The sequence below is a fragment of the Lacerta agilis genome, chromosome 3 (assembly GCF_009819535.1).
Source record: "Lacerta agilis isolate rLacAgi1 chromosome 3, rLacAgi1.pri, whole genome shotgun sequence".
NCBI classification, from domain to species: Eukaryota; Metazoa; Chordata; class Lepidosauria; order Squamata; family Lacertidae; genus Lacerta; species Lacerta agilis.
Genome location: NC_046314.1, coordinates 57,850,491 through 57,869,094, shown reverse-complemented (window position 1 = coordinate 57,869,094; position 18,604 = coordinate 57,850,491). Strand labels below are relative to the sequence as shown.

Genomic DNA, 18,604 nt, shown 5'->3' with positions numbered 1-18,604 from the left:
TGAGGGCAAATTTGGCTCCAATTCTGATTGCACCAGTATGGTGCTGCAGTGTAGTTGATTCTTTTCTACAGCTTTTGAGAAGTTCTGCTCAATGCCAGTTGTGCAGGATGTGTCAGAGTACAAGCAACTTCCATTGTGCACAGAAGTTAGACTAGATAGGGGTATGGGAGATGCTGTCTGCTTGCAAACTGCACAGAGAAATGAGACTCTAATTTTAGAGTCTGGTGGGTATCTTCCACATGCAAGTGAATCCTCACTTGCATTGGCAATAGCTAGACAGCAGCTTTTTCCTATGATGGCTTACTTTTCTAGAAATGATGTATGATTTGCCCGTAGGAGAACTGTAAATACACAAAATACAGTAGGAAAATTTCAATATAGGAAAATATTTTTTCCAGTAAATTCTTTTCTAATACTAATTGGCTTGGCCTTCTTTGTCGTTATTCTGGGAGCAATAAGTGACATATAAATAGCAGCAAGTAATATATTTATATGTAGGATCAAAGTTCAGGTTTGCATAGATTATATTGCAAAACTATATTTTTTGTATTAGAGTGGTTTTGCATGTGGGGCTGCTCCGGTATTGAACAAAAGAGTGCAGTTTTTCTCATAGCTGACTATTGTCAGCTTCCTAGTCTGAGGAAATCATGATTTAAGAACTACTGTTTATTCAAGAACAGCATGTCCCAAAGGCACAAAACTTCAAAAAGGAATCTTAAAAACAAAAAGACAAGGCATAGTGCTGACTTTGCCAGCCTAATTTGACTTGCAAGCATATATGAAAATTTTGATTCTATTAGTTGAAAAGGTCACAGCACTGAATTATCAAAGAAAAGCCAGAGAAATAGTTATTCACTTGTCCGGTCTTGAACTTGCTTTAATTCTCTTTATTTCTGTGTACAATTCACTTTTTTTACATGAAAATTAGGCCCATTGAAAATGAATATTTGCATAATTTACATAGAACTGCCATAATACAAAGAGAGAATGCAAAGCAGCTTTGTTTAAACTTGGCAGAAAGTATGTGGCCTTCTCTTTAAAAGCATGCGCACACACACAAACCCATCCCTGACATTTTTGTACTTGTAGTTTTACTCAACTCAGACTTTGTAGTAAACTGTCTGTAATAAAACTGTGGTTTATAGGTGAAGCAAGCCCAGTACATTGTGAAAAAAAATGAGTTGATTGGTGTTAACTATCTTAGCCAACCTTTTCTTGTTGTTGAAAAGGTGTTTAGCAATCCCTTCCCACAGCCTGCATTTCAGAAATGTGGATTGCTTCACTGTGATTGTCCCATAGATGTTTTTACATGCTGGTCGATTAAAAGGAAGGAGAGGAAAAAAGTAAAAGCCAGGCAGCATCAAGAAGCACATGTCTACTTTACCTGTTTACTGTAAAATATACTGTAAAATATTTCCATTTGGCTCATGTGCCTCACAAACAGAGATAGCTCAGTAACAGCTCTAGTAATTGCTTGGCTCCAGAGGTTGTACTGGGTAAGTGTCAGGTACTTCTGCTGTTCACTTTGGGGAGAGGGGTCTTGTGTGCAGATGTATCTCCGCCTCCTCTTTCTGCAACCTGCTTGTTCCCAGAGAAAAGTAGTTTGAGTGCATTTTCAGGAGAGAAGAGCCTGAGCATTGACTCAGGAGCAGAGATAATCAGGAACATGCATACCCCATTCATGAGAACAGAAGATTCTTCCCTTTAGGCAGTGGGATGTTTGGCTAAGTCAATGTTTAGAATTTATGTTGGGAATATGATTGGCTCTAAAGAATTCTAATGGAACTAATTCATTTCACGTGGGTGTGCACAAGGGAGCTTCTTATTTAATTTTATCTGTAGTCCTCTGTTCTTTGTGGAGTCCAAATTGCACCACTGTTATGGCATATTTTATATTGCTGCTGCTGCTGCTGCTGCTGCTGCTGCTGCTGCTGCTGCTGCTACCAGATAATCATAGGCAGAGACATATAAGAGGGTAAGGAATTATATGTGTTTCCTGTAAACATTAGTTTCCTGAATAATAATTAATCATTATTTTTGTTAATTTATTACCTGTCCTTCACCCCAAGGTGGCTTGCAGCATTAAAACACATTATTAAAAACAATTCAGAACAGCTTACAACTATAAAAAATAAAAGGTAAAGGGACCCCTGACCGTTAGGTCCAGTTGTGGACGACTCTGGGGTTGTGGCACTCATCTCGCTTTACTGGCCAAGGGAGCCGGCGTACAGCTTCCAGGTCATGTGGCCAGCATGACTAAGCCGCTTCTGGCGAACCAGAGCAGCACACGAAAACGCTGTTTACCTTCCCGCCGGAGCAGTACCTATTTATCTACTTGCACTTCGTGCTTTCGAACTGCTAGGTTGGCAGGAGCAGGGACCGAGCAACGGGAGCTCACCCCGTTGTGGGGATTCGAACCGCTGACCTTCTGATCGGCAAGCTTTAACCCACAGCGCCACCCGCTTAAAAAAATAAGGTGGGCCCTAAAAACATATACAGCTATATTCAAAAGCCAAGGTAAGAACTTGCATAATGAAGGTGCCAGACCCACCTCTGTAGGTAGGGAGTTCCACAGCTTCGGGGCTGCCACAGAGAATGCCCTCTCCCAGTCCGCCACCCCCTCTGAGGGTGGTGGAATTATCAATAGGGCCATATGCCAATCTCAGCACCTGAGAGGTTCTGTAGGGAAGGAGGCAGTCTTTTGGATACTTGCTTTAAATTATAACATTGAATTTGGCCCAGAAACCAACTGGCAACCAGTGCAGCTTTTTAAAAACGGGTTATTTGAGATCTAAATGGAACCCCAGCCAGAATCTGGCTGCTGCATTTTGGAGCAACAAGTTTCTGAGTCGTCTTTAAGGGCAGCCACACATGGAGTTTGTTGCAATAATCCAGTCTGGAAGTTATCAGAACGTAGAGTACAGTGGCCAAGTTATCTCTATCCAAAATGATTTGTAGCTGGCAAACCAGCTGGAACTGGAAAAAAGACACTCCTTGCCACCGAGGCCACCTGAACCTCCAACAACAGTGTTGAATCCAGGAGCACCTGCAAACTGTGAACTTGCTCCTTCCAGTGAGTGTTGATAGAGCCCCTTTGAAGTCATCACCATGATGACTTTCCAGAAGTATTGTTCACAGTGGTAATTTCCCACATGCACAGCCAGAATCATGGTACACCGTGCTATAGTGTACCTCTGTATACTATTATGTGAAGGCATTTGGCAGCATGAACTGGTCCTTAATTTAATCTGAGCTTTGGCAGACAAAGGACTCGGTTGAACCACACTTTAGTTTTTGAAAAGATTGTTCTAATATGCATAGCTTAGAAAATCATCAAATTTCCATTGCTGCATTACATTTCTATCCCACCTTTTTTCTGCTGTGGACCCTAAGGCAGTGCAATGTGTTTCGCAGGTGATCAAGGCATTGATCAGAGCTAGGCCTGCTAATCTTTAGCAAGGTGTCACCTGCTTGTGTCTTCAGATTGATTACAGAACCAAGTAATTAATCTAGTCATAATAAATAAATAATCTAGTAGTGGTAAAATTATAAGACAAGGTGACTGCAGAACCTTTTCCCTTCTAGGCAAACTTTTGCTGGCCACATGCCAGTGTTGGCTGGGGCCAGAGGCAAAAGTGGGCAGAGTAATGGGTGCAAATATTACCTTGGCTAATCATCCCTTTCTAGACTCCATCCAGGCAAAAGTCATTATAAGAGTTTGTTGGTTTATTAATGATATTTTATATTGCTTAATACGTGGCATTCTTAAGCTGTTGTTATGGAAGTTCATGGACATATTCCAGCTAAACAAAGCGTTCAAGGAGTATGTGGAGCAAGGCCAGGGATGGGATGTGACCTGGAGAGAGTCGATTTGGCCCTTGAGCCTGAGATTCCTCACCCTCAGTGTGGCACGTTCATCAACCCATAAGGACTGAGACTATGAGTATTAAATGAGAGGTTAAGCAAAGATTTCAAGAGCTTGAACAATTTTGATATCTTGAACTTTTCAGTAACCCCATATTTCAATGTCACAGGTTTTGAGTGTTTATAAAGTGAAAAGAACTAGATTAGCCATGTTTCCTCTGAAAAAGTGGAGTGCAATTTGCTATTGGGGAAGTAAACAAATATTTAAGTTAGGTTCATTTTTCCCCCTGAGTCAGTTATCCAGCCATTCAATCCCACTTGTGTGGCGTATGAATGAAAACCTAAGCCTTTACTAGAAAACTAATAACTCTGACAGGAATGCTAACTAAACTCTTGTAGGTATATCTTAAATCTAATTGAAAATATGTCAGCAGAATTATATTACAAGCATAATATAGGACTATCGGTCCACAATAAGTGGGCAGACATATTTATTACTTTGCAGCATGGAGGCAACAATATTGATGCAACAATTAAAACAAACGGGGTGCCAAAGGGAAATATTGGTGGTGTGTATTCTAGAAGACAGGATGGAATCAATAATCTTTTATAATTGCATTTGCAAAAGTTTATTTTTAAATCTACTGTATCATCTTTTTGAAAAGCAAGCCATTGAAATTTTCTGTTCTTGCACTGATCTAACAATAATTGTGCTGTAAATTTTGTGTCCCAATTAGGAAATTACAACTTTCCTTTCCTTTTGTAGACCAGCTCCAGTCCATTGCTTCCTAGTCCATCTCTCCTTTCACCACACTCCAAATTAAGTTTGGCAAGTACACTGGGCAAACCACCAATTCCTCTGTATCCTCTTCCTACTCAAAGCGGTAAGGTGATTTATTCTGTTTTTGTAGCATATTCTTATTTTTGTTTCTGTGATTATATTCAAGGAGCATACATAATTATTGCTTTTGTGTACATTTTTAACATGTTTAACATGCACACTCTGAACTAAAACCCATGTGCTTTTAAGAATGCCATGTTTTTATCTACTTTCAAAAAAAAATTGAACTGCTTTTTATTGTTGTGGTGTTTGTTTGATTGATTATACTGTACTATACCTTTAAAGCAGTATCACACCACTTTAAACAGTCATGGCTTCCCCCAAAGAATCCTGGGAACTGAAGTTTGTTAAGGGTACTGAGGATTGCTAGGAGATCCCTACTCCCCTCACAGAGCTACAATTTTCAGAGTGGTTTAATAATTGAGCCATGTTCCTGGGAATTCTGGGAGTGGTGGTTATGAGAGTTGTCTTATAACACTCAACATGCTTAACAAACTGCAGTTCCCAGAATTCTTTGGGAGAAGCTCTGGCTGTTTAAAGTGGCATGATGCTGCTTTGAATATATAATACTGCTGGAGCCTAAATAAAAAATAATATATGTAATGCAGACTCAACAGAAATGAATTAGAAGAGCTGGAGTCTGCATTATGCAGCAGTTGCTCAAAGCAGTCAGAAGAATAAAAGATAGGAAAAGCTGCTGGTTTCAAACTGCTATACAGATCATTAACATCCACATAAAGTGAATGGAGTCCCACTCCAATCACTGTCAGGAGAAAAACTGTTGAAGGCTGCGAGCACTCATAATAATAATAATAATAATAATATTTATTATTTGTACCCCGCCCATCTGGCTGGATTTCCCCAGCCACTCTGGGCGGCTTCCAACAGAAACCAAATACAACAATATCAAACATTAAAAACTTCCCTAAAAAGGGCTGCCTTCAGGTTTTTTCTGAATGTCAGGTAGTTGTTTATTTCCCTGACCTGTGATGGGAGGGCGTTCCACAGGGCGGGCGCCACTACCGAGAAGGCCCTCTGCCTGGTTCCCTGTAGTTTTGCTTCTCGCAGTGAGGGAACAGACAGAAGGCCCTCGGCGCTGGATCTCAGTGTCCGGGCTGAATGATGGGGGTGGAGACGCTCCTTCAGGTATACAGGACCGAGGCCGTTTAGGGCTTTAAAGGTCAGCACCAACACTTTGAATTGTGCTCGGAAACGTACTGGGAGCCAATGCAGATCTCTCAGGACCGGTGTTATGTGGTCTCGGCGGCCACTCCCAGTCACCAGTCTAGCTGCCGCATTTTGGATTAATTGCAGTTTCCGGGTCACCTTCAAAGGCAGCCCCACATAGAGCGCATTGCAGTAGTCCAAGCGGGAGATAACCAGAGCATGCACCACTTTGGTGAGACAGTCCGCGGGCAGGTAGGGTCTCAGCCTGCGTACCAGGTGGAGCTGGTAGACAGCTGCCCTGGATACAGAATTAACCTGCGCTTCCATGGACAGCTGTGAGTCCAAAATGACTCCCAGGCTGCGCACCTGGTCCTTCAGGGGCACAGTTACCCCATTCAGGACCAGGGAATCCTCCACACCTGCCCTCCTCCTGTCCCCCAAGAACAGTACTTCTGTCTTGTCAGGATTCAACCTCAATCTGTTAGCCGCCATCCATCCTCCAACCGCCTCCAGGCACTCACACAGGACCTTCACGGCCTTCACTGGTTCTGATTTGAAAGAGAGGTAGAGCTGGGTATCATCCGCATACTGATGAACACCCAGCCCAAACCCCCTGATGATCTCTCCCAGCGGCTTCATATAGATATTAAAAAGCATGGGGGAGAGGACAGAACCCTGAGGCACCCCACAAGTGAGAGCCCAGGGGTCTGAACACTCATCCCCCACCACCACTTTCTGAACACGGCCCAGGAGGAAGGAGCGGAACCACTGTATAACAGTGCCTCCAGCTCCCAACCCCTCTAGCCGGTCTAGAAGGATGTTATGGTCGATGGTGTCAAAGGCCGCTGAGAGATCCAGCAGAACTAGGAAACAGCTCTCACCTTTGTCCCTAGCCCGCCGGAGATCATCGACCAGCGCGACCAAGGCGGTTTCAGTCCCATGGTGAGGCCTGAATCCCGATTGGAAGGGATCCAAATGGTCCGCTTCTTCCAGGCGTGCCTGGAGTTGTTCAGCAACCACCCTCTCAATCACCTTGCCCAAGAATGGTAGATTTGAGACTGGGCGATAGTTGGCCATATTGGCCGGGTCTAAAGATGTTTTTTTAAGAAGCGGTTTAATGACCGCCTCTTTCAGCGGGGCTGGGAAGGCTCCCTCACAGAGGGAAGCATTCACCACCCCGCGCAGCCCATCGCCCAGCCCCTCCCGGCTAGCTTTTATAAGCCAGGATGGGCAAGGATCAAGGAGACAGGTGGTTGGTTTCACTCGTCCAAGCAGCCTGTCCACATCCTCGGAGGTAACAGACTGAAATTGATCCCACGCAACTGGACTAGACAGGACTCTGGCACTCTCCTGCCCTGGCCCTGCTCCCACGGTGGAGTCTATCTCTTTCCGAATCTGAGCGATTTTATCTGCAAAAAACTTTGCAAACGCATTGCAGGAGATCTTGGGGTCCCTACCAGGCCCCGATGACGAAGGTGGCTCCGATAGATTCCGAACCACCTGAAAGAGTCTCCTGCTGCTATTTTCCGCAGATGCAATAGAGGCGGTGAAGAAAGTCTTCTTCGCCGTCGCTATCGCCACTTGGTAGGCTCGACGTTGAGCTCTAACCTGTGTTCGGTCGGATTCAGAATGGGTTTTCTGCCACCGGCGCTCTAGCCGTCTCAACGATTGTTTCATCGCCCTCAGCTCCGGGGAAAACCACGGGGCTGTCCGGGCTCCATGCAACCGGAGAGGGCGCTTCGGAGCCAAACAGTCAATAGCCCTGGTTAGCTCCACATTCCAGCGGGCCACCAGGGAATCGGCTGAAAGGCCATCAACATGGGATAAAGTATCCCCTACCACTCTCTGGAAACCATTTGGATCCATTAAGTGGCGGGGGCGGACCATCCGAATTGGTCCCACCTCCCTGCAGAGGGGAAGGGTTGCGGAGAAGTCCAGTTGCACCAGGAAGTGATCTGACCATGGCACTTCTTTAGTTTCACTTTTTTTTAATGTCAGATCACCAACATCCATAGAGGTGAATACCAGGTCTAAGGCATGTCCTCGGCTATGAGTTGGACCAGACTTATTCAGGGACAGCCCCATGGAGGCCATGCTTTCCACGAAGTCCCGAGCGGCCCCTTGTAAGGTCGTGTCGGCATGGATGTTAAAATCCCCTAGGACGACCAAACTAGGTGACTCCAGGAGAACATCCGCCACGACCTGAAGCAGCTCGGGCAGGGAATCCTTGGTGCAGCGGGGAGGTCGGTACACCAAAAGGAATCCTGTACTGCCCCTATTGCCCAACTTCCAGAACATGCACTCAGAGAACTGGGTCTTCCCAATAGGACGCCTGGTGCAAACTAATGACTTCCTAAAAATCACTGCAACCCCCCCTCCCCGCCCAGATGGCCTGGGTTGCTGTGCGTAAGAGAAACCTGGTGGACAAGCAGCGGCAAGGACAGGCCCATCCGCTTCATCCAACCAAGTCTCTGTTACACATGCCAGGTCAAGTCCACCATCCACAATCAAGTCGTGGATGGCAGTGGTTTTATTCAACATTGACCTGGCATTGCACAGCAGCATCTTCAGGTCATGTGGGTATCCCTTGCTGAATCCAGTATCCGTCCGGTCAGGACCAGACCCGGAGGCAGGAATAGTCCTCAGACAACGACTAAACCTGCCTCCTCGGCAATGACATGGTCTGGTCTTAGCGTAACTCCTCCTCCTGCCCGTGATCACTGAGATCGGTTGTCCCAGTGCATCCCACCCTGTGGAACCTGCCCCAGCCATTTTGTTGGCCGGGACCCCCTCCCAGGCAGCCCTGACCCCACCCCTTAAGAACAAAATTAAACCTATATAAAAACAGAAAACAAAACACAACAATACAAACCAAAAACTATAAAAATTACAAGTAACCAAAATTATACAAAACTCAAAACCCCACTAAACATCTATCCCACCCCCACAACAAGAAAACTTAAAAAGATGAAAAGAAATAATAATAATAATAGAAACATTTTAAAACATTTAAGAAAAAAAAGAAAGAAAGAAAAAAAAACATCACCCCTGCCTCTGCCTGCTCTGGAATAATCTTTGTCTTAGGACGGGAAGAAAGAGGTGGATGTGGTGGCAGTTCATAGACTCAGGGCAATAGTAGCAGGCTGCAAGCAAGTATATATTTGCCTACTGCTCCTACTCATGAACATTTGAAGAGGAGTGTTCGCCTGTCCTTGAATTCCTAATTACCTCTGCTTTCTGATCATTACATTTAAGTTCCCTTAAGACATACAGTACACTTATGTCCTATAAACCTCATAGAATCATAGAATTGTAGTGGTGGGTGGGACACCAAGGGTCATCTAGTCCAACTCCCAGAAATTCAGGAATCACAGCTAAAGAATCCCTGACAAATGGCTATCCAAGCTGTTTAAAACTCCAATGAAGCAGTCCACCTTTCAAGATATTTCATTCCACTGTCACACAGCTCTTGGTTCAAGTCCTACCCTCTGGAACAGCAGAAAACAAGCTTGCTCCATCTTTCGTGTGACAGCCCTTCTCCTCTTGATCTCCTCTTTACCAGGCTAAACATACCCAGCTTCCTCATAAGGCTTGGTTTCCAGACCCTTGATCAACATCATCATGCTCCTCCTCTGCACACATTCCAGTCCATAGCCTTCTTAAACTGTGGTGCCCAGAGTGCAGTATGTTAATAATGTATAGCTTCCCATGCTAGGATGAGATATTGTTCTACACCTTTAAGATGCGGCCAAAGATAGCAATCTTGACAGCAGCTCAATTTCAAGCCATAACCCCTTGGTGTGTCACAGCTGTGCATTCATGTGTCTATAATCCATAATTGGCAAGACTACCTAACAGCACTTTTAAAAAGCAAAATACATTCTTTAAGTCAAAGGAATGACACTCCAGAAATATAAACAATATCTCAACTTTATTTTAATGGATCTTTTCAAATACATGACCTGAAAATCAGGATTCCGGGAAATCTACTATAAAAAATGATGCATATGTTCTTAGATTTTCCCATGAGAAAATCTCTTCAGTTTTGGAGATATTGTAACACCATTGATTGCTCCCAGGCTGCATTGTTATGGTCCTCATGGTATATAAGCATTGTTTTTATAGAGATGGGGTGGAGGAGAATTATTCATTTTTCATACCTTTCACCATCAACTATATACTGTGAAGAAAGGAATCTCTGTTATGCACACTTGGCTCTGAGACTTTTTAATTATTACCTGATTATTTGATTATTTCACCATAAGAATAAGCTCAGCCTTCTCCACTTCTCAAGATTGGGGGGGGGAGGTGCACCTCAGCCCCATCCCAACAGACAGCCCTGTAGAGTTGGTGCCTTTGTATCTGTGTAGTTTAGATTTTTCTCCTCCTTTCCCACTGACTGACTTTGGAAGAGGGAAATGCATCAGTCTGTGGCTGCAATGAAGAATATTGCTCGGTTGCATTCATGTTTTCACCTGCTTGTTATTACAGTGGTACCCCGGGTTACGCACCCCCCGTGTTGCGGATGCCCGCAACCTGGAAGTGTTTCCGGAGCATGCGCGACCCCCGGATGCGCAGAAGCGCTCAAATCTTGCTTCTTCCAGGTTTTTTTTGTTTTTTCTTCATGTGTTCATGATACGCCTGCCCGCGTTACGTACCACAACCCAGAACGGATCGCGTACGTAACACGGGGTACCACTGTATTGGATTGCTCTGTGCTTTCACCGTAGCTCAGTGGTAGAGCATCTGGCTTTGAATGCAAATGTGCCAAAATTCATTCCCCTGCATTTCCAGGTTGGACTGCCTCTGCCAGTCAGTGTAGGCAGTACTGAGCTAGATGTACCAATGAACTTGCTTCAGTATAAGGCAGTTTCCAGTGGAAATGAAACCCTGCATAAGGACTTCTACTTCCACAGTGGGGCTTCCACCCCACATGCTGTTGCGGATGGTATGATCAGATGAGTGCAACATTGAATTCCTCACTGTGCTTCCCAGTCTACTCTTGGATTGTACAAATAAGGGTGGGATAAAAATATATTTAATCAAACTCATCTTTAACATCTTCAGCAAACTTTCTACTTTGATATTATGAAAGGAAGATAAGGGAAAGGAATGGAGGGACAGGAAATATAATTCCTGAAATAAATTACATTTAAAATACTTGGATTCTATGGCAGCATCATTGCCTATTAGTTTTGAATACAATTAGGGAATCCCCATTTGAAGTTCTAAAGCTATTTATTCTAGCATAGTGCTGTTGATCAATGGAACTGGTCTAGTAAGTACATTGAAACCTTAATAAGTTATTAATTTTGGACAGGTCCTATGCTATATCTGGACATGATCCAGGAGTTAACCACATGGGATCATTTCCTCAGTCAGAACAACTAACCTCTAGAAATGTTTCCTCTTTCTTAGGACTGGGGAGACTCAGTTAAGCTAAGCATAAGTTAGAGCTGCCTGAAGGCAGCTCAGCTAATGCCCAGGAAAACTACTGAATCTTGCTTTCCAGAAAAGAAGTGCAGCAAAAAGTGAGATCTGAACCAACCGGAAAGTTATAAAAGGGCATGTTTGTCCTTATGAAAAGATTAACAAAACTGATTGGGTTTTTAAACACAAAATTCTAAATGGGATCTTCTAATCACAAAGATGTTTTAGCATGTGCTAAAGATAATGTTTATATAACATTATATGGCTGTTTCTGTAATGACAGCAATTTGGCTATTCCCCCCCCCTCCCAATTTGGTTGGTTTCTTTTCTTGTTTCTTGTTTTTTTTTTAATATGACTTTCCAGATTTCTGTAGTTGACTGATAATTTTCTAAAAGTAATAGTGCAAATGTCAAATAACATGCCTTTTAAATTTTTGGCTTACTTAATCTGTTTACGTTGAAATCAAGACCGCACAGATTCCTCCATTATGTGTTCTTTTTTCATGTTTTTTCATGTTTTTTTCTAGGCATGTTAATTAAAATATTTAACTGGGGAAATGTAGAATACTGAGCACCATAGCTGCAAAACTTTGAAGATTCCAAAGCTTTATCAAGTGAACATAACTCATATTTATGTGAAATTGGTATATGTTAGGATAATTACTGCTGTGCCTTTGGGATAAAGGAAGTATTGTCAGCCAAATTATACAAGGGTGTGGATTAAATCAGCCATTACTCTCTACTTGGCATTGATCATTGTGGGTTGCAAAATCAAGATATGACGTAGTATTGTGCAAATTACTTGCCAAAATGTGTTCCTGCCATTTTTTTAATTATATGGTAAAGTGGTTGCGGGGGGTGGGGGTGGGGGTGGGGGTGGGGCGGCAGCCAGCTATAAGCAAAGGATTGAGTAGAATTCAGCTTAGATTTATTATGATGAGTTACCATAGGCAAATCTTTAAAAATAGAACTACAACTGGGGTTGGTTTAAACAATGAATTAAGAAAAAGGATCTGCTTTGAATTACTGATTTTAAATCATGTTCTCTATTTCAAATTCATATTTGATTGCTGTATTAAAACATACAGGTTTGTAACTAACTACATACAGGCTCTGAACTTTAAATTTTTTTAAAAAGCAAATCTCTAGCCCTCTTCGGAAAATGAAGCACAATGTACAGGTACCCTCTAGGAGGCCTCATATTGCTTTGCCATGGCAATAAGCAGCACTATCACATTCTAAGGACATGCTTAGGACAGGCAAAGGCATTTGAGGAGGGTGTGGAGAGTCCTGAGGTCTGGTTATAAAGGTCTGGATTTCTCTATTTAGCTTGCTTTTATGCATCTTCATGTTAGGATTCATTCCCCGTGTTGCAGTCATGGGATTGTTTTTATCACATGTCGGTGTATGTTTTCCACATGGTGCGAAGTGATGGAGACAGGATGTTTTTGTTACTGTGTTTCCATGACGTAGGATTTTTGTCCTTTGTTCTCTCTCTTTGCTGTCTGATGCTGAAGAGGAAGGAGCTGAGTCAAGATGCTCCGACTGTGTATATGTAAATAAATGTGGTATAGCCAAAAGCTGCGCTACTGAGTCTGAACGCAGGCTGCCTATACTCTGCCGATCCTGAAGTGTGCTGATGCCTCTTGGTATCAGTCACTGTGGTGTTTGGGCTGGAGAAAGCTTTTGAACCTCCAGAACAAACGACCAGGAGGGAGAGAACATGCCGGTCGGGCATGTGTCTCTGTCAGACCCCTACTTGTGTGTAGGACCTCCTGATACTTCATAGCTGTTCTTTTTTGTGTGTGATGTTTTATTGCTTTCATTTTCTTTTCTTTTTCTAAAATGATTTTTATTAACAGCAAGAACACCAAACATCATAGTTCCAAAATAGGAGCTGTAAAACACCAAAATTGGAATACCCATAGTAGTAACATACACAATAACTAATTTGGTATTAAGCCAATATAACCTACAAAATCATTTAAAAACAAACTAATCAAACTACAAATAACATATACTAAATCATGATATGCATGGATTTTTTCATGTCAGGATATTTTTCTGAATATTTTATATCCATAAAATAAAATGTTACAAGTGTTTTAAAGGGAAACATATGATGGAAATAAACTGGGAAATCACAGTGAACTACAGCTTCATGGAATGTGCCACTGAAAATATCACACCACTGTACTCACTGTGTTGCATGAAGCATGAATTGGCTCTAACTAGAGCACATTATCCCATTCCAGTGCTCCACGAATGCGCCAATGTACACATTTGGCTCTTGCAATAATGGAATGCCCTATTAAACTGCACACGGTGGGCAGGACCCCCATGAGTTACTTGCAGAAGGTTCTTGGTTTAAATCCTTAGCATATCCAGCTAAACAGATTGTGAGTAGCCATGCTGTACAGATCTCTACATGAATCCCTTAGAGACAGGCGTGCTGGGTTCCACCCAATATTGCGGGGGCCTGTCATGCGTGTGTGATGTTACATGGTGGTAGGAGGTCCGACGGGGCCCGTCATGCCCCCCAAAAGGCCTGATGAGCCCCGCTGCAGCAGCAGGCTTGCCCAATGGAGCCTGCCATAGCCATGGGAGGACCCAACAGGGCCCACCAAGCTGTGCAATATTGAGGGGGGCCTTGCCCCCCCCAGTGAAAATGGGGGGGCTCAGCCCCCACAGCCCCACATAAATGATGCACCTGCTTAGAGAGCCATTACTAATTAGAGTGGGCAGTCTTGGTCTTGGTGAACCTATGACCTGACTCAGGAAGTTAGCTTCCTAGGTTAATACATCTGCATACACATGGGGGAGAGTGCCCTTTGCATGTTGGAATCAGGTATCAGAGAACTGGGCATACCATCCCGTTCAGTTGTATGATAGTTAGGTTATGAAGTTGATTGCATGCCTGGACTCCACACACAATTTGTAATTGTGTGAAAATGAAATCGTTTTAAAAATCTGCTCATGCTGGCCTTGTTTGCTAAAAATATATAATTAAGTGGAATAAATTGTGGCCTAAATTTTTAGGCAATCTGCAAAGCCATCTGGGTTTTCAGAATGCTTGTCTGGAAATGAATATCCTTTTCTTTCTGAAAGTGCTACATCAGGAGGGAAATGGGGTTAATATGCAAGTGTTGACTATTGTGGTCAGAGTAAATACCTCAGAAGCAAAGCTGATTTACATTTTCCAGAATGTTGCCCGAGTAGTTGCTTGGAAGTCTTTTTCTCTGAATAATGTAATATGAACACTTAGACTATTTCCCTTTGTTGCATCTGCCTTTTAGTCAACTTGCAATTTACAGAGCAAAGTGAGTAATGCAGAAATGGGTAATTTTTTACTTTCTATATTGGCTGGCCCTTGTATCTGTGTGGATAGTGTCATTAGATTGTTTCGTCACAATATTGCTCTTGACGTAGATACCGTATATCTGGGTGGAGTCAGGAGTTTCTTATATTTGTGTTTGAGAAAGAGAGAAGATAAAGTTCTCATTTAGCTTCCTAACTTGTGTGTCCTCTAAGCCTTCCATGACAGTATCTGAGAATATTTTGTATTACAAATTTTTCATGAAGGGCTTTGATTTTTATCATGATGTCAGAAGTTCAGCCAAGGTGCCAAAACTTAGGTGTAACTTATATCCCCTTTAGTAAAATTATAGGGTGGGAAAGGATAATTTAGGGTAGTTTTACTCAAATTGCAGGGAGATGAGGTATACCCTCTCGGCTGTCTACCCTGCCTCAAATTCTGTGTTGTACCTCCTAGTCCCTGTTGCCATCAGCACCCCAGCCTTATCACCTTGTTTTCAATTGATACTGAGTATGTTAATTGTCAGGGCACGGGTGGCGCTGTGGTTTAAACCACTGTGCCACTTGGACTTGCTGATCGAAAGGTTGGCGGTTCGAGGCTCCGCAATGGGATGAGCTCCTGTTGTTTGGTCCCAGCTCCTGCCAACCTAGCAGTTCAATAGCACACAGTGCAAGTAGATAAATAGGTACCGCTGTGGCGGAAAGGTAAACAGTGTTTATGTGTGCGGGAAGCAGCCAGCGTTCCTTAAGTAGCCAGCTCATCACCACGCCTTTTACGAGCTGCAACTGCCTCCAATTGCTCCCTCCGTTTCTCAGCTCTACGCTCTACAGGTGAGATGGGAGGAGGGGAGGGGGCCCGCCGGCTCCTCTCCTCACAAGAGCCTGATTCTGGTTCAGCTTCTTCCTCCTCCTGTTCTGGCCTTCCCTCTTCCCTATCTGCTTCTTCCTCTTTTGAGGAGTGTTGCCACCAGTCTTCTTCAGGTAAGAATCCCTCCATTTCTCCGGACTCTTCCATGGTTGCCGCTTCGCCTAGGGGGGCTTGCCACCACTGCTGCTCGTCTGGTGCAACCCTGACAATAAGTGACTAAGAAAATCTTGGCTGGCCTCATGTGAGCCATAGATTGAGCAACAGAGATCAGATCCAATCACTGCTCTGAGGCAAGATCCTTCTTACATCAGTCGCCAATTTTTGCATCATATATTCATCCTTATGCCCAGATTAGTGTTGGTAAATATGGTGACTGTTTACAGCCTGAATTCCCTGCACCGTTATGCATAGTAAATTGTATAGCTTAAATGTGAGGCTGCTGGCACCCCAAATTAGAGTATTACCTTAGCTGGTCGTATGTTCTTTTTTGTTATTTAATAAAACATAAAATAATTGCTATGTTCCTTAGCTCAAATTCATGATCTCATATCCTTTCCTAATGCAAGCCCTGTTCTAAGAGAGCATTTCGTCATATGCTTCCAATAAATTTACTTGTAGATTCTTCTGTGGGAGTGCATGGAGAATTCTACTGCACTCTGTAGCAGTCCAGCTCATGGGACAGTGCAACCTGCCTGACATTGTGAAAAATCATTCCCTGGTCTTCTCTGCACCTAAGATTCTACAGAGATCTTCATATTTGTAAGGGGGAAATACAAGGATCTTTCCATGAGATTACTAAGGAATCATTTTATGGGTGTGTCAGATGCTAAATATATTTGATTCTAATCTCTAATTAAAATGTTGGCTTTTATTGCTCTTAGTTTTGATGTAACAGGTCTTTCTTCATTATAGCTGGAAGCTCTGTATTCTGTTTTTTAAAACATCTCTGAATTCAGCAACCAAAAGATCCAGCCTCTGTGACTGAAATCGTAAATGTGTGTATTTTATATTCTGTGTGTGATGTTGGAAAATTGGGGTAATGAGGGGTTTAAAAATTATTTGTTCCAGTATTTCTTCCAGGGGCTTCAGAACTGAGGCCAGATCTCTTATGATACTAGAGGCAAAGGGTTCTTTGGGTTAAGGAAACAGTGTGCTTCAGTTTTTCCTTGACCAGTTGCTCCTTGCATTGCAGATCAGGGTTGGCAAATCCAGTGGTGGCCACTGGCGGAGGAAGGGGGTGTGATAGGTGCGGTATGCCCCGTGTGTCATCCTTGAGGGGGGTGACATCGCTGCCCCGCCCACCTGGGACGCTCACTGAGGGCGGCACCCCACACTGCCTCATTTACTCTAAATAGACTAGCCTCCCAGGCCTATCTGGCCCTTGGAATTCTCCCCAGGCCACACACCCTTCTCAGAAAGAGGTCTGAGTGGGTTTAGAAACAAGCCTACAGTACAAGGCAAAATTTGCATTCATTTCTCTGTTAACTTTTGTTTCCGGCCCTGCCCACCACTGGCATGTGGCCCTCAAAAGGCAGATGGGGAGGTGGCCTTTGGGCTGAAAAAGGTTGCCCACCACAGGTGAATTTTCACAGGCTTGATTCAGAACGGTCTCAGCTAAATTTCTGCTAAGCATACCCTTGAATGCTATACTATACATACTTTATTCGACCGACAGTCAGAAAAACATTTCTCAGTACAAAGTTAGTACAACTAAAACATCAAACAGGCTACACAAGTAAAATATGGACAGCACTAATAAACACTATACAGATAAACCCACGTCGAGACATTTGGTTTTACGTTTCCGACACTTGAGCGCTAGGAAGAGGAATTTAGCCACTGATAAAGCTGTTTTCCCAGTGGGCTTATTCAACAGATATGCTACCTGCCTTTCTCTAGATAGAGAACTAAGCTGAGAGAGATATGGAGCTATGAGATATTGCCTTAGATCAGCATAAAAGGAGTAGCTCAGTAGAATGTGTTCTGTGGATTCTACCTCTCCCAAGGCACAATGGCACGTTCTCTGATCATATGGAACTCCTCTGAATCTTCCCCTTAATACCACGGATTCAAAAACATTCAATCTAGCCACAGTGAGGAGTCTGCGGTATTCCACATAGTGGATATCCGCGAGGTAAGGGGCTGGTGCGGCCCGATAGACCTGCTCCCCCAGGAACATTCCAGGTCTCACAAGAGCTATATCCTCTTGTCTGGCGATATCACCCAATCTCTGGGAGATCACCGCTCTAGCTTGACTGTATGTCATGGACTGTATGTAAAGAGAGGACAGTCCGGATTTCTGTACTTCCTCTAACACCTCCTTTTCCCATGGTGATTGAAAGTTATCCCTCAGTATCAGAGGGGCCAAGCCCACCAGTCTAAAGCATAGCTTAAGCCATAGCCACAGTTTCACTTTCAGGACCACGTACCTAAATGCTTGGCAGCCAGTCTCTGTTCTCATGACCGCACCCGCAACAGAAGGGGGGGATCATACTCCACTCTTGGGAACTTCTGGTGCCTAAAATCTGAACTTCACTATTTTCATCTGGCCTCACCCCTGTGCAGGTATTTTAATTCAGGGGTGACAGCTCCAGATCAGCAACCCTAACCCTCAAGCCAATTTTTCCGCCTTCTATAAGACCCCACCAAATAAAACAGCAGCAAATAACTAAATAAAATAGACACAGTGCTGAGGTGTATGGAGCCAGGAGCCTGATGGGAATGCAATTTGCCCCCTACCCCAGTCATCAAGTTAATCAATTGATGAGCAGAGATGGTGCACTAAGCCCCTTACTTAGCTGATCTGCACAGATCAACTGAGGAGGGGTAGGTACCTCTGTATATTTGAGAGTTTGGGGTTTCTTTTACAACCAAGAGGTATATAACTTTTATGAAATAAATGTGTGGGTGGGTGGGTGTATCTATCTATCTCCTGTGTGCCTACTTTTGAGAGTGTGCATGACCCCTTACTATAAAGATTCTGCCTTGTGCCTCCAGCTTTTATCACAGAACTTCAGTGATAAAGTTAAGAGTCAAAGCATGACTTTTGTAAATACACCACCGGCAATATTTTGGAAACAGTGACTGCATAACTATTTTGTCGTCACTGTAACCATCAC

At 43.5% G+C, this 18,604-nt stretch overlaps 1 protein-coding gene across 1 annotated transcript in view; it reads left to right on the top strand.

The window, feature by feature from the left end:
- The window catches only part of AHI1 (Abelson helper integration site 1), a 68,706-nt gene that overhangs the window by 32,632 nt on the left and 17,470 nt on the right, over positions 1–18,604 (top strand). The window contains 1 exon segment of the mRNA XM_033143839.1: positions 4,631–4,748. Within this exon segment, the coding sequence (XP_032999730.1) occupies positions 4,631–4,748 (118 nt within the window).